Here is a 15,603-nt window from a genome sequence, read left to right on the forward strand (position 1 = left end):
AGGTGAGCAACTGCTTTGTTTTTCCTAGCACTAGGGATTTCTCTGTTCTAAAACTGGGAAAGCCCCAGAAAAATCAGAATGAATTAGTTCTCCAGGTTAGTACCACAAGCAACAGAGAAGGGACATAGGATAGTAAGGAACTAAAGGAATATTTCCATCTTTGCCATAGTGATGCCTACAGTATACTTGGGAATTACATGGCAATTAGTGCTATCTGGAATCAAAATGAGTAACTGACTTTCTTCAAATCACACATCAGGTTACAAAAATCAAAGAGTTAGTAGTATAGGTCAAAGCATTGGTCTAAAAGCTATCCTCTTTTAGCATTATTTGACAAAGAATCTTCTTCAGTGTACATTCCTTTCTAAATTTTTGCTCCACAATTGTTCAGTGAGGCCCCAAGGGGACTACGGAGAAATGACTTCAACATCCCAATACTCTGGGATGAGTTCTAAATAAAATGAGTCCTTCCATAATTACATGGAGATTTCAGTGATATCTCAAAGTCATTATCAGAGCCCAGATTTTGTAAGTTCAACTCTAGAATCACACAAGCACGTGCCCCTACATTTCCAAACAAATCAAGCTCAAAGTTCAGCCCATCTCCTGGTCAGAGTAGGTGAGAATGACCTCACCCTCATACCCTGTCCACCCAATACTCACTTTTCCACCTTCCCATCTCCGCAGTAAGGAGCTCCATGGATGTGGTGCAGAGGAGGTGAAGGTTCTCCTAGTTCTAGTCCAACTTTAGCTTGAACTTGGTATTGATACATTTGTCCAGGTGTGACTTCCCTGTGAAAACCAACAAGTGGGTGACTATGACATTCACAAAGTGTGACCTGGCTTGGATCCTTTGCAACAGATTTGAAGGAGTTTAAGTGAAGTACTAGCAGAACATAAGTGTTTAAAATGCTGTATTGTTTAAAATGGAGTTTAGGGCATAGTCTTACGAAACATCATAACATTGGAAACGTTTATTTCTGTTTTTCTTATATATTTTACGTGGTAGATATGTAGTAAACGCTTGCTGAATTAATACTAAATGTAACAGTTCTAGACAACCTAGGGAAATTGGTACCCAAGTAGATTTTAACCAAGTTAAAACAAAATATGAAAAAACCAGTGTTCTGTATCTTCAAAGTAATCAAAGAATTGCAGAGGAAGGCCTAGAGTTTGGGCTCAATCAAGGACCTGCTTCTGCCTGTGGATCATAGCTTTTTCAAGATATTTTTTGTCTTGAAGACAATAAATTCATAGGAATAAGAGCAATTGCCTCATGAAAGGAAGCAAGAATACTTTCTATCACTGATTTAGCAAGGAAAAAAATCAATTAAAAATACATTAAATTACTGTCTACCTGCAAATATCAGGAATGATGTTTACATTAAAGATAAGGAGAATTTATTAGACCCTCAATAGCCAAGTGCTGTGATTAGGTAGACAGTGTGAGTGGCAGGAGATTTAGGAGAAGAAGGTGCTCTTGAAGGGGGCTGCTGCTTCTGAAGACAAATGGCATCCTTTTCTTAATTTGTCCAGTGCCGGATATGACTGGAAAATCACCACCAAAGTCAACCTGGGACAGGGCTGACTTAGGAGAAGAAGCCATCAACAGATTGCTTGGAATGCCAGGAGTGGCTATCATACATGGCCTGCTAAGACCCTGTTCCTTAGTAAAGTCTTCAGCCCCGCCACGGAGCCTCTGTCCTCTCGCATGATGCAGAAACCAGCACACAGGTGATGTCTTGGGATTTCAAAACTGCCCTTCAAAAATCTCTATCCTGTCTTTTAAGTATTTTAATAATAATGACACCTAAATATTAAAAACTTTAAAATCTTCAAATTAGCCTTCCTTTTGAGGGAAGTGTCCCTTTCATGTGAATACCAGATATTGCTACAGCAAATCTAATTTCAGGTCTTAATCAATGTTGATGGTTTCCCCTTACAAGTTTCTATCAAATTTCTCACCCAATCATACATAGTCTTACACTGCTCTGTGACTGGGAAAAGCTTTGAATGGAAACTTTATCATGTGTTTTACCTTCTTATGGGAAAAACTGAGCATCAGGTAGCCAGGCTTTAAATGATATGAATGTGCTACTTAGGAAGGACAGGTTAGATTCAGTTGGAAAATTGGATCTTAATCCTGAACCTTCCATTTACTAGCTACTCAAGCAAGTTAAAATCCAGCCTTGGTTTTCTACCTATAAAATGCGATATTAATGGACTTTACATTTATATACCTGTGAATATTGTTAGATTACAGCTGACGTATTAACCACTTTACTTCAGAAGCTCAAAACTGGCCAGGAAAGATGGCTCAGTAAAGCAAGTACTTCCCTGGCAAGCGCAAGGGTCAGAGTTCAATCCCCGGTTCCACCAAAAAAAAAGAAGCTCAAAACTGATGGTCTTGATTTAAAACTCACTCCATCTGCATTAGTGTTTCTACCACTTCACTGTTCTCCAATTCTAATGAAAGAGTAACTATGGTAAGAAAAATGTACTAAAAAAGGAAAAGGAAATGTACTGAATCTCAAGGCGGACACATTTTGTAGCTATGCGCAGAGTGCCACATGGCCATGCCCACTCCCAGGTGCTGATCTATCTGCACTAGCAGGGCATTGTCTTGAATAATACAAACCACATGATTAATGGGAACTTGCCCTATCTGCTGCTGGAAGCTCATCCACTACCTTAAGAAGCAGCTCAATGCAGAACCCAAGAGAACACGAGGAAAGAGTCCTGGTCTTCCCAGTCAGGGCAGCTGCGTCAGCCGAGGCCTCCAATATGTGTGTGAGGTTATCCCAGGCTGTGTGGCTCTAGCTAAGTCCATTGCAAGGAGAAGATCCAGATGATCCATCGAATCATGAATGTTCATTGTTTTAAGTTACTACATTCTGTGAGGATATCTACTACCACAAAAACTGAGATAGAAGTGGGCTGGGGAGATGGCTCAGTAGAATAAGCGCTTGCCTGGCAAGTGCAAGGCCCTGAGTTCAATCCCTGGTACCACAAAAAAAAAAAAAAAAAAAACACTTGTGATAGCACCTCTGATAAAGCCTTGTTTTCTCCTAGTTGTGCCCCTGAGGGAACCTCTGCAGGAGCAAACTGGGATTGGAGGACAGTTGCCTGGGAGATGGCAGCAGGCTCCTATGGAGGAACCAAATGCTTTATAGGAAATGACTTTATCCTTGTGTCCCCAGCATTGACCACTGGGGTTATCCCAGGCTGTGGGGCTCTGGCCACAGGGTACTAGGAACACAGCAGAGAGAAAAGAATGAGAAGAGATGGAAAGAAGAAAGAGGGAAGAAGAAATGTGACAAGCGGGGAGAATGAAACACATTGTGAATGAGCCCTGAAACTGAGCGCCATGCCTGCAGGGCTGACAACAGTTTTGCTTAACTATGGCAGAGTTGGCTGTACTTTTGAATGTTATAGGAGCTGCCTCAGGTTATTAGGAAGCTACAGAAAGGAATCAGAATTCAACTGTCATCAGACAGAAGAATCCGATTCTTAACCACTTATTGACAGCAGTCATGTTCAGTCCCACTGAAAGACCTCAGACAGGAACCTCTTTTCCTACAATCCTAAGGACAGCACTAGCAGTCAGAACATTGGGGGAATAGATTTTTCGTCTCAGATATGGCACTCTAAAATAAAATCTTTTTTCATATTTTCAACACTCTTCCAATAAATGGCATGTCAGAATGTTAAAATATGGAGTTAGAAGCAACCAAATGAACCCCCAGGCCCCCAGAAACCTCATGTGTAAGGAGGCCTTACTGCCCAACTCACATGTCTGTGAACTTCCTCTGAGGTTGTGGCACCACCATGGGTGAGCCACTGGCAAAGGGAGGCTCCCGGAGAACCTGGTACCTCACAGGCTTGCAGCCGGAACACAAAGGACTGTGAGGCTGAGAAGTGAGAAGGGCGGCATCAATCTCCATTCGCTCATCAAATGTGTAGACCTTCACCCCGGAGACCTTGCCATCCACATGCAGTTTGATGGTGAGAGGTGTGTCACAGAAAGTGTCTAAGGGGCCCAGGTGCACAGATTCCTGGTTTTCCAGCAAGATCTCTGTGTCAAACAGTGCCTGGGAGGAATCCATGGAGAGGTAAGTGACCCAGAGGGTGAGAGTGTCAGCTTGGACCGGGTACTGGAAGAGCAGCTCCAGGCTACAGCCTTCTGCTGGGCAGGGCACGGTCATATTCATGTGGTAGAGATGGAGCTCAGGACTCCAGGCTTCCAAGCTTGGCTCACAAGGCTGGTTTACATCAGGAGGCCCTGAGGAAGAGGAGCAGAAACAGGTCAGGAACCACGCCATGGGTCTGAAAGGAGTAGCCCAAATCAGCAGCTAGATGAGAAGCAAAGAATGAGAACTTGTAACTCCTAAAGGAGTTGGTTAGTTTAGGGGTTATATTTTATGTGTTATTAAAGACAAAAATGTAAAGGTAACTTTATGATACACTTTTATGTTAGGCTTGTTACCCTATCACCTCTACATGATACACTTTAACAAGGGAACATGGCAAAAAGTTGGGAATGGTTTGACCAGATCCTAGGTAGAATCTTAAAGTTGATGCAGACAAGTTAAGCTATGCCCAGAAAGAACCCTTGAGCAGGAAAAATTTATGAGAACATAATGCTTCTGCAGTCCCATGCTCATTTCAGATTTCACCGCACTCTTTGTAGTGCTCTTCACAAAACTTCTTTCATCCCCTAAGATCCCATCTTGACACCTCGCCACCTTAACTGGTAGCTGAACTTTAGCACATACATGGGCATTTCCCTTTAAACTCAGATATGTATGTGTGAGCAAGTAGGTAACCCCACAAGGAAGCTACAAACAAGAAGCCCAAGCACAGAGCACTGAATAGGAAGTAAAGGAGATTCAGTAACCAAGGAAAAATGAACAGTGAAAAAAAAATCAAGTAGCACAAACACGTTAGGGTCAGCCCATGGAAATAATCCTCACAAAGTGCCCTTTTCTTTTATATCACATAAAGAGAATTGAAAAGCAAGTGCTGAATTAGAAACAAGCAGAATTAGGCTCTAACTGGAACCATGCCATCAGCTGTGTCATTGTAGCAGACACATCTTTTTAAGCTTTGGTTTTCTTTCTTATAAGATAAGCACTAATATTTAACTCCTCCTTTCCTAGGTCGGTATGAAAGATCTATGCAATATATTTGCAAAAGGTAGAATTATTCGGTCATTTAGCATTTGGGAAAATAATGTTCCAAAGCCTAGTAAAATGAAGTTTGTGTGTGTATGTGTGTGTGTGTGTGTGTGTGTGTGTGTAGTATTGTAGTGTTGTATCTTATGGTCATTGTTGGGTTTTGCTTATGTTGCTAACTGACTCATTCATTCATCCAAAAGCTGACTGCAGATACCTTCACACCAAGCATGAACCTAGGTAATGGAAACAAGGAGCACCCAGGGCTCCTGTACCTTACTATTGGGAGTCAGATGAAGTGAATTATAAAGTATTATTTCAATTAGCAATGTCTTTTAAATAATGAATGAAGATAAGCAAATAAAGAATTATGAGGTGAGGTTGAGAGCTATTTTAGATTGTGAAGTTAGAAAAATTCTTGCCAATAGGATGATATAGGAATGAGTCTAGTTGATTTTCTATCTGCCACTTCTATCTTTCCCTCTGGAATTTAGAAGGAAATTGGTGGTCACTAATGTGTTAGTTAAGTGCCATTAACATTATTGTGTCATATCTGTGAATCCATACCTGTGCATACTTTGCTGAGGATTCAGTTACTATTACTGTGTATATTTTAAATTTGACCAAGACTTCAACCATTTCAAAGCAAGGGAATCCCAGATTTTCTTAGCAGAATTTTTCAGTGTTTATTCCAAAACAGCTAGCAGAGCAAAGGCCCTGGAAAGGCCACCCAGCAGCAGTGCTGCTTAGAAGGTTTCCATTGTGACCTCATGTTAAACATGGAGTAGAGGCCCTAAAAGTTGATTCAGTTTGCCTCAAGATATGAGAGTTATAATCCAGGATTTAAAATTCCTTTCACCTCAACCAGATAATTTTGAACTTTCCCAAGAATTAAAAAGAAAAAAAAAAAATTCTGGGTTAGAGAGTCAAACAGGCATTAAAGCTCCAGCACAGAACAAACTGTTTGCCACAGAAATGTCCTTTCATTAAATGCCAATCTCTCCATGAGCCCAATGCAGTAAATTTTATATTCACTTTCCATTCTTCTCTGAAAACTCTCCTCTAAAAAAAGTCCTATACAGTCAGTCACATGTGTCATCCCCCACCAGCTCCTCCAGGGCCTATCACCTGAGTGACCTGGAAGCCTGGGGTGACAGCATACACGGCAGACTCAGACCACACCTTTCCTATTTTATGGTCACAGTCAAGACTGTAACATAATTCAAATAAATTGTATCCAACACATCTGAGTGTTTTCTTTTTTGACTCTTAAGAAACATAAGGGGGGACGAAGTGAAGACAAAACATGATTAGGTGAGTACTGAAGATGAGATCGTGGAAGAAGTGAAGCCAGTCATCAGGAAGTGAGGAGAGTCACAGTGACAGCGTTTTCCAGCCTAGCAGTGAGAAATCATTCAGATTGAAATCTGTCTTAGGGGTCTGATGTACATATATGAGTGACTATGACTGAGAAGTTGGGGGAGGGACAGGAAAAGAGATAACAAAGAACATCTTCCCCCTCTGGGAGCCTAGCTTAGATCATATCCAAAGCACAACCAGTACCAGTGATTAATAGACTCATAAAAATAGCACAGCTGAGAACAAGCAGTGTGGAACACCTAGTCCCCCTTACCCTCACCCCAACTCAGCCAGCCAATGTGTGATCGTAGACTGCAGTGGGTTTTCTGTTATTCTCTTGATACTGAGCAGGGAGAAATCACCTGGTCCTGTCACATGGTGAGGTAGCTCCAGGGATAAGTGGGCACATGGAACATCCCTGGCCCTGTCTCACCCTAAAGTCACCCCCGAGATCAGCAGACTTCTTGGTCTCTCTGAGCTAGCTGATAATCTCAGCTTCTTCACAGAAGTGAGGCCTCCACATTAGGTGCATATGGGACATTCAGGACCTACAGCCACCAGGAAGTCTTCCTAAGGCTAGAGATATACAACAAAACACCAACACACACACACACACACACACACACACACACACCCCTTCCCCACTGCGCACTTGCTCCATCCTTTGCTTCTACCCCATTCCTCAATGGCCACTATGGTATAAATCAAAAGCAACGGTACTTTACCCACAGCCTCCTCTGGAGTCCAGTAGCCTGAGGAGTCACATACCCGCCTGGAGGAAGCGGAGTGCACATACTGACGGAATGTCCCATCTTCAGAGCAGGAGCCACACATGCTGCCCGGGGCCCTAGGCAAAAGGGGCAAGTGAAGAGGAGAGTTTGTCAGATAAACTTGGATCAGGAATTTAGGAAGACAAGAAACACAAAAGGTGGCCATAAGCAGTGAGATCCTAGAGGGCAACTGGAGACATGATTGTTTCTCATTTCCTGCTTGTATAGAACTCATCTCTGCAAAATTCACAATGACATGAAAATCTCAAGGTCATGAAGGAGAAAAATATAAGTCATAAAGGAGGATCATGGAGATGCAGGTGGGCAGCTTCTGTCCTGAGAACATTAAACATAAAACAATTATAATCCGATTTAACACAAAACTTCTTTCTGCACTGACTATCCAAAAGTCATTAAAGACTGCTTGCATTCCCCGCTCCGCTAAGACAGACAATAATTTTTAAAATAAAATTTTAGCTATGTGTTCTCATGTTTTAAACTCCCTACTTTTAATCACATCCGTTAAATAAAAGCTACATGAAATATTATTTTCCTTGGCTCTCCAGTGTCTAAAAGGACAAGTCTGAGTTCTTTACCATTACATAGGGCTCATTAACCAGTTAGCTCTGGCTTTCCTACTGCTGCTCCTACATGGTTTTATGTTCCTATCGCAACGAACATACCACTATTCCACAAATATATCACGCCTGAGCTCCATGAAACATGCTGTCCTCTCAGCAGTTAGGTGATCTTTCCAGTCACCTCTGCTTAGTCTACAGACTCCTATGCAAGACAATTCAAGATCCATTCCAATAGAACCCTTGTGCAGATGTTCAGCCTGATTCCTTTGTACGCTGACTACACCTGCTGGCTCCTCTCTTAGGATGCTGCTGTGTGCCAGTAAGACTTTGCACTCATATGCTTCCTCTCTGGGCTCTGGGTAGGTCTGAACCTATTGTATTCTCTCTCTGTGAGCACAGGAGTTGAGTACAGGGATGGATTCAGCGAATGCTGATTTGGTAGATGCTATGAGATAGTTTATACAGTCTATGAAAAGCTCTATTTTCATGGTGAGTATAACAGGTAGACATGATAATAACTAGTTAACAGGGGAAAGCACTTAACAAGGCTTGACTCTTATACTTGGGAATGTTTTTAGGAGCCCAATCATGAAATGCACATCTAAAATGTAGGCATGAAATCAGGAACACTCAATGGGTAAAATATTAACAGCACATGAATAGCTTTTGCTAGGGAAACAATATTTTTGAACAAAAGTGATAACCACAATAGCAGTTTTTCTTTATTAAATCCCTCACATACCTGACCTTGTGGCACTTTCTTTTTTCATAAATGGTTTCTAATCCCTGTAGTGGCCCTATGTTTATAAATGAGAAAATTCAGGCTCAGAGTAGTTAAGTAAATTCCCCAAAGGTCACAAGTTCCTTAATTCCTTTGAGCAAGGTCACAAACATCATCTAATGTCCAGTATTCTGGCAACTGAAATGTGTAGTTAAGATTCATTCACCCTCAGACTCCAATCAGTGATCGCCTCTGATGTGGTCGCAACTCCAAACCACATTTCCCTGATGCACTTGGCCCTTCTGGGGCTGCTGCCCAGTGCGTAGCTGGGACTCCTCTCTGACATAAGGATTCCAAATACCTACGAGGGTGGAGTAAACACAACTCCAGGCGTGACACAAATCGCCGGGCATGTGACGTGAGTCCCCCAACACACGTGTTGGGAGGCCTCAAAACTGTAGCCCACCTAGCTGAGAAGAGGAAGCAAATTGCAGCCTTTTCTGCCAACAGACTCTCAGCCAAGCAGTTCTGATGTCTGCTTTATCGTAACATTTGTACCAGAGAGAGAATTGAAAGATTAAATTGTTTACATGTGTTACATAAACTGATGTAAAACTCTGGTTCGCGCGTACCCACAGAGGACTTACTGTTCAGCCTGTCTGACCAGCGCTGTGCAAGGTCACACTTGCAGGAAGATGATTCCTCTGCACACCGCATAGATGTGTGCTGAATCACCAAACAGAGCCCAGGAGAGCCTGGTCACTGATGACAATGAAAGCTCGGCTGCTGGGTTGTGAGTGCTGAGTGACGTCACCCACTGAGTACGGGTTAAGGTTTCAAGAACAAATATCTAGATCCCAGGCGCTCGTAAATACCACTCTGAAAAAGGACTTCCCAGTTTTATCCTATCCTCATCTTTCTCATCTTTCTCAGACTTTCAGTGGAGCTACTGGGACTAAAGACACCCTCCAGGGATATCCAGCACCTTCACTGGACCCCACACCCACAAAGGCAGTATGGCCTGAAGAAAAGAAGCGATCTGCCTGCTAAACAGGGAAGCTCTGAATTCAAAGAAATCATCAGTTCCATGTTTATCATTTCTGAATTTCCATGAGATTCCCTCAATTCACTTCTGTGCAGTTGTGGGGTCTTTGTGTTTTTCTAATTCTCAGATTTCTCATTTAGATAGCAGGAGTTGTGCTTACTGCAAAGAACACATAGGCAAGTGCAATAAGCTATCTACCAGAGTGCTTCATACATAGGAGGGACTACTTCGTACATAGGAGGATGGACTTGACAGTACTGTCCTTGTTACTTAGGGTGTGGTGGTAGATTTTGAAAGATACTCATCATCATCGATCAAAGATGGGGCACTGAGCCTTTCAGTTAGACCACACTCTCCTATTCTTCCATCAGATGTCATTCTTTTTCCTAGCTTTTTACAAAACTTTTCTCCACTAATATACAAAGGAAAAATGAAAGCTAGCTTTAGGTATCATACTTTTCTCCATACTTTTCAATAAGAAAAGCATTAAGTTTATTGTAGAAGATCAACAGCCAAAGATACAGAAAATCATTCTGTCTCTAACCCCCAACAGTTGCCAGCTAAGTGACACAGATAGAAAAGTGAGCAGACAGTAGTGATTCCATCAGAAAGTAGCCATGGGGGAGGGGGCGGCACAGGATGCAGCGGGCGGCTGAGATGGCATCAGAAATGCCCACACGAGTTGTGTAAGCCCCAATGCACAGATGGCAAGAAATCATAAGCTCCCACCCACCCGTCTACCCATTCCAGGACTACATGCAGAAGCTTTCTGTAGTTCTTGATCCCCAACACCACTGTGCAAACAGCAAGCCACTGCTCCAGCCTCAAACCACAGAGGAAAAGCTCACACGAGCGGTAGTAAATGCCCTTTGAGTTTTGCTAGTTCTCCTTTTTCACACTGGTCATTCTCTTCTGTCCTTTCCTGAGGTGGGCGTGACATGGACCCTGGCTCACAGAAGAGGATCCAGAGCTGTGCTGAGGAGCTGGGAGCAGAGCAGGCTGGTGGAAGCAGCCCTGAGCAGTGCCACACATGCTGAGAGCTCCCAGAGGCAGGTGGCCTGGCTCCATATCCATCCTGTCCTGAAACACCACAAGGACAGTTTATGGATGCCTCTGCAGACAGCCCCATGCTCACCTGTCATATACAACTCCACTAATAGGAGGCAGCCAGTAGATAGTGAGGGACTTCGGAGTCTGCCCAATGACCATGGGTGGGATGGGAATGGGGGTGGGCTTTCTGCTTTGACTCCATTGTTGATATACAAGGTCCAGGTAGCAGTGCATCCGTGCCACTTGGTTGGGCGTGAAGCTGTTGGTGCAGTTATCATCTGTGAGACAAAAAAAGAAAAAGAAAACACAAGATGTAGAGGTTTCAACCTGTAAAGCCCACCAATGCAGAGCCCAGTCCTGGCTTGTTCTCAGCAGTTATCAGGACCTAGCCCAACACTTCATATTTACCAGGCTGAAAATACACATGAAAAAGTAAATGCACTGTGTTCTAGAAAGCATCACAGGTGGAAGTAGCAGGGATAAGGCTGAGGAAGAGCGCTTGCTTATCTCCAAAGCAAGGCCACCCATTACTTCAAGGTTAAAGAGTAAAACCCTGGTGTTTAGATTGCTCTTAGCTGATGGTTGCTTGCTCAGCCAACCACAAGATGGCAGTGTCTTAGCAGAGGGCCCTGTCACTGTAAATGTCCACAGTTGCAGGCACCTGCTTTATTGCCTGTTGATGTTGATCAAAGCCAGTGAGTATTCATTGGAGATGTTCCAGGAAAATAAAGTTGAAAGACAAGAAAACAGCAGGGATGGGAAGAGTGGTCTCAGTCTTTTGCGGTGGGTGGGGAGGTGGTCAGAAAAATGTCCCTATTAAGTACCTTTTTCCACAAAGTTATAAAGAAGTTGTCTTAGTTTTAGGAATTTCTCTGTTTAAAGGGCACCAGTCAAATGTGAAACACCATCCTGCTTGGTAAATGTTTCCTCTTCCTACCTCAAAGGTATTAAGAGCTCTTGCCTCTGCTTTCCCGTTTCTGGTCTTATACCCTGTCAAAGGCTTCTGGGTCCTTAGTGAGGGAGAGAAGAACTGGTGCTTAGGAATTCAATGCACCTGAGTTGTTCACCACAAAGAAACTTGGACAGAAACATCTTGATGGGTCATGGGCAGAACCAGCTCATTGTTCTTTCTTCCTCTCAGAGCCATGAGTACGATACATTGATGTAAGTTTTTGGATTATTTTAGGAACAAGTAACTAGAACTAGAAAAAAAAAATCTTCGTTCCTCATTGGAAGTTTTCATCAAATCAAATTAGGCCTTAATTGGAGGGATGAATGTACTCTCCATGCAAGGAGACTATAGTTGATTTTTTGGAAAAAATAAGAAAGATACAAGAGACAGGAAAGCAGGATAATCCAGGAACTGAACTGAGAAACAACAACAGCAAATAGGGCAGTTCTTCCTGGAGCCAGGAGGGCATCATTTTTAAGATGAGAAAGCACCATTATTGGCAGAGTATATGGAAGCCATGCAAAGCATCAGTTCTGTGAGAAAAAAGTATTTTTGTTTAAAGATAATGTAAAATAAAAGGAATCCTGGGCTGAAAGTAACAGTCCTCTTGTTGAACAACTGTAAAAATAATGCAAACTATAAAAATAAACAATCTTGACCCAGAAATCATTTTTTTACCCATCATGATTAGATTCTCTTTCAGAGCAAATGTCTGAGGAAATGAACAGGAACACAAACCATCAAGTTCTATAAATCAAAGAGCCTGGAGGAGGCTTTTAGCTTTGTCCCATTTATACTAGCCAGGAAAAAAGGGTGTTTTTCTTTTAATCTCTAGTGGAAGTGAGTGGAATTACCAAGATTTCTGGGTCTGAGCATTTCTTCAAGTTCTTTAAAGACATGGAAAAGAGAGTATCCTATAATCAATACACTCCAACTTTCTGACCACTCAAGTAATCTCTCAGGCTCCTAAACCTCCAACCTGCCCATCCATACCTAGACCTCCTACCCACACAGTGGTCTGACTAATAACACAAGCATCAAGCCTGTAATGATACCTGTGTAGCTCATGTAGTTGTTGAATGGAGCCCCTGGAAAGTGGGTGAGGCCGCAAGCGTCATTGGCAGGTTCTGGGATCTGACACAGCTTACTCTTGGGCGTGGGAGCAGTGTCGGCACAGAGATCTCCTGTCTCCATCGATGGCACAGTCTCTCTGCAGGGGTCATCACAGGAGTCCCTCTCACTGACCCCTTTGAAGACATGGTAGAGTCCCAGGACATGCCCTACCTCATGGATCATGATGTTGGTGTGGCCTGGCATGCCGTAAAAGGCTGGGTTGAGGACAACACCCCCTGCAAGAGAAGGGTGAGAATGATCTCTGAGTGCAGAATGAATAGCATCTTCCAGTCCCTCATTAGGCCTTCTCATAAAGTGTAAATATTCTGTTTTCCCTTTAGGGAGACCTTTGTAACTTCTAGGGGTATCCATTCATTCACTGCTCTTTCCTCTTACTACAAACACCCTTGGAACTAATCCATGAATATCTCCCAGCCCATTGCATAGTGCAGTTTAGGGATGAAGAATGGCAGAATCCACAAAACAGCACGAGAAGGCCTAGATTCTCAGCTTGGTGGGCCCAACAACATTACCAGCAGAAGTTTGACACAGAGGCTCAAATGCTACCCTGATAAAATCCGAATACTTGAAAATGAAGTTGATAACTTCCCAGGTAAAGAATCATTGGCCTAAGGCAACACACTTGGACCAGAAGGCCAGGGAAATCACCTGACTCTTTCCAGTCCAGCTCGGAAGACTGGAGCAGCAGACTGCCATCCTAGAACTCAGTTCTGTTCTCCATAGAGTGGAGATAGCATTTGGGTTAGCTAAAGCATTGCATATTGTCATCTTTAAAGTAGATACTCAGAGTACAAGATATGAGCATAAAAATTTTCTAATTGATATTAGCACAAAACTTCCCTTTCAATGGACAGAGACACTCATATCATAGTATAGCTACCTTGCATTGTTCTCCCTTTTCCCTTCTTTTCTCCTTTCCACCTCCTGATTCCTTTTTCTTTGTTAACAACTATATTCCATTCCATAACATCTATTGCACATTCTACACCTTATTTACTCTCAATTTCTCATGCCAGGGAGACAATATGATATTGACACATGTGAGTCTGATTCATTTCACTTATGAGTATGGTCTCAAGTTGCATGCATTTACCTATAAAAGTCTCGAGTTCATACATCTTTATGGATGAAGAGTACTCCATTGTATAAAACAACCACATCTTTTTATCCATTCCTCATGTTGGGCCTTTGGGTTCTTTCCAAGATTTACCTGTTAGGAATTGTGCCTGCACATGTATCACTGTAGCATGTTTTTAAATGATCTTGATACCTTTTAAAAGCTTAGTTAATGACAGACACAGGTTCTTATTTCACTACCCCTCCTCTCAAAGAGTTATCAAAAAGTCAAGTCCAACTGAATGACCATAAAATTTAGAGTGTCACAGGCACAACAGGAACATTGCCACACTCTCTCCCCGAAAGCCTCCAGGAGAACACCAGATAACTATTTTGGACAAGATGCAACCACATTTAGTTGGACTTAGATGAAAGACCTAATGTATCATCATGACCTTAAGAAAGAAAAGGCTAAAGACCTCTGAGAGCCCAGACTTCTGTCCGAATTATTGACCAGTCAATTACACTTTCCCTTACTCTTTGTAGCTTAAAACATTTGGCATCCACACTCAAAACTGTCAAGATTAGGCTGAGCCTCATCTCTCAGACCTGAGACAAGGATTAGCCATAGGCCTGGATCAACCCTCTGGTGCTCCCTCTATCAACAGTCTTCTGAAGACAGAAGGACACTGAGAATATCCCATCCTGCTTTTGCCAGATTCTACACCACAAACTGTCCCCTACTGCTGAACTCTATGCAAGGCCCTACTGAAAATTCTACATGTTGGCTCACAACAGAGAATTACCACAGGGTGTCTGACGCCATGCCCACTAGTTATACCTAACGTGTAGCTCATTCTGCCTGTGTGATAATTACCCCACTGAAAAGTGCAGTTTCTAAACTCAAGGTCTGGTTTCTCTCACTGTACTCGGCTGTGCTGACATTAACCAAGCCAGACTGGCTTCACTGTAGGGTGAAATGTCTCCCTTATTATATGAAAGTATAACTAGACATCATTTCCTATGTTTATCCTGTCTCCCACTTCCACTAAAATTTCTTATTCTGTAATATGGTCTTTATTTCCCTTCTTTCCTTTGGCAAGGTTATTTTCTGAATATTTCTGTAACCTGTGCATCATTATGATTACATCGGCATAAGGTTAAAGGAGTTTCAAAACAATTCTGTTTTAATAACATCTAGAGTATCTGGCATTTCAATAACCCTAGTAAAATGTAATGTTTCCACTTGTCAAGATGCAACCACTCCATGTTACCTAGCGAACTGTGTTCTGTTCTCCAACAACATTATCAGCCTTCCAAACCATGATGATAATCAGAGAGATGACCCACGTTCCTCCCTCTACACATAAGTTCCACCTCTACCTTTCCTTCTTTTTCTCTTGCCCATCTCTAAGTTTTAGATTTAAAAAGCTAATCTGCCAGAAATGAGACCTCCTTTTTGTGAGCAACTTCATTGGTTAGTTTTCCTCAAATTGTACTCAGAAATTTTGAGCCTGAGGGTTACTCTGGGGAAAAAGTGGCATCGTTGGTTGAATATAGCTGATGAAAATGCAGTCTGCCACACTCTCATCCTGAGAATTCCCAACATCTGTGACAGTTGTTCCATTAAATGCCCTGGAATAATTTGGAATAGTTTTGTTTAATATTTTGCTTACAAAGATTATTCAGACACAGAAACTTTAGGGTAGAATGTATTTGGATATCTTTGGAATAGCATGTTTCTTGGAGCACAGTTCAAGA

General features: G+C 42.4%; 1 protein-coding gene across 1 annotated transcript in view; it reads right to left on the bottom strand.

Moving 5' to 3' along the window:
* Positions 1 to 15,603, bottom strand: part of Pappa2 (pappalysin 2) — a 300,191-nt gene that overhangs the window by 145,574 nt on the left and 139,014 nt on the right. Inside the window, exons 5-9 of the mRNA XM_004626777.2 lie at positions 12,708 to 13,001; positions 10,786 to 10,978; positions 7,259 to 7,380; positions 3,793 to 4,282; positions 664 to 792 (exon numbers count right to left, since the gene is read on the bottom strand). Of these exons, the coding sequence (XP_004626834.1) occupies positions 664 to 792; positions 3,793 to 4,282; positions 7,259 to 7,380; positions 10,786 to 10,978; positions 12,708 to 13,001 (1,228 nt within the window). The remainder of the gene's footprint in view (positions 1 to 663; positions 793 to 3,792; positions 4,283 to 7,258; positions 7,381 to 10,785; positions 10,979 to 12,707; positions 13,002 to 15,603) is intronic.

Source organism: Octodon degus, unplaced genomic scaffold (genome assembly GCF_000260255.1).
Source record: "Octodon degus isolate 3935 unplaced genomic scaffold, OctDeg1.0 scaffold00017, whole genome shotgun sequence".
Taxonomy (NCBI): domain Eukaryota; kingdom Metazoa; phylum Chordata; class Mammalia; order Rodentia; family Octodontidae; genus Octodon; species Octodon degus.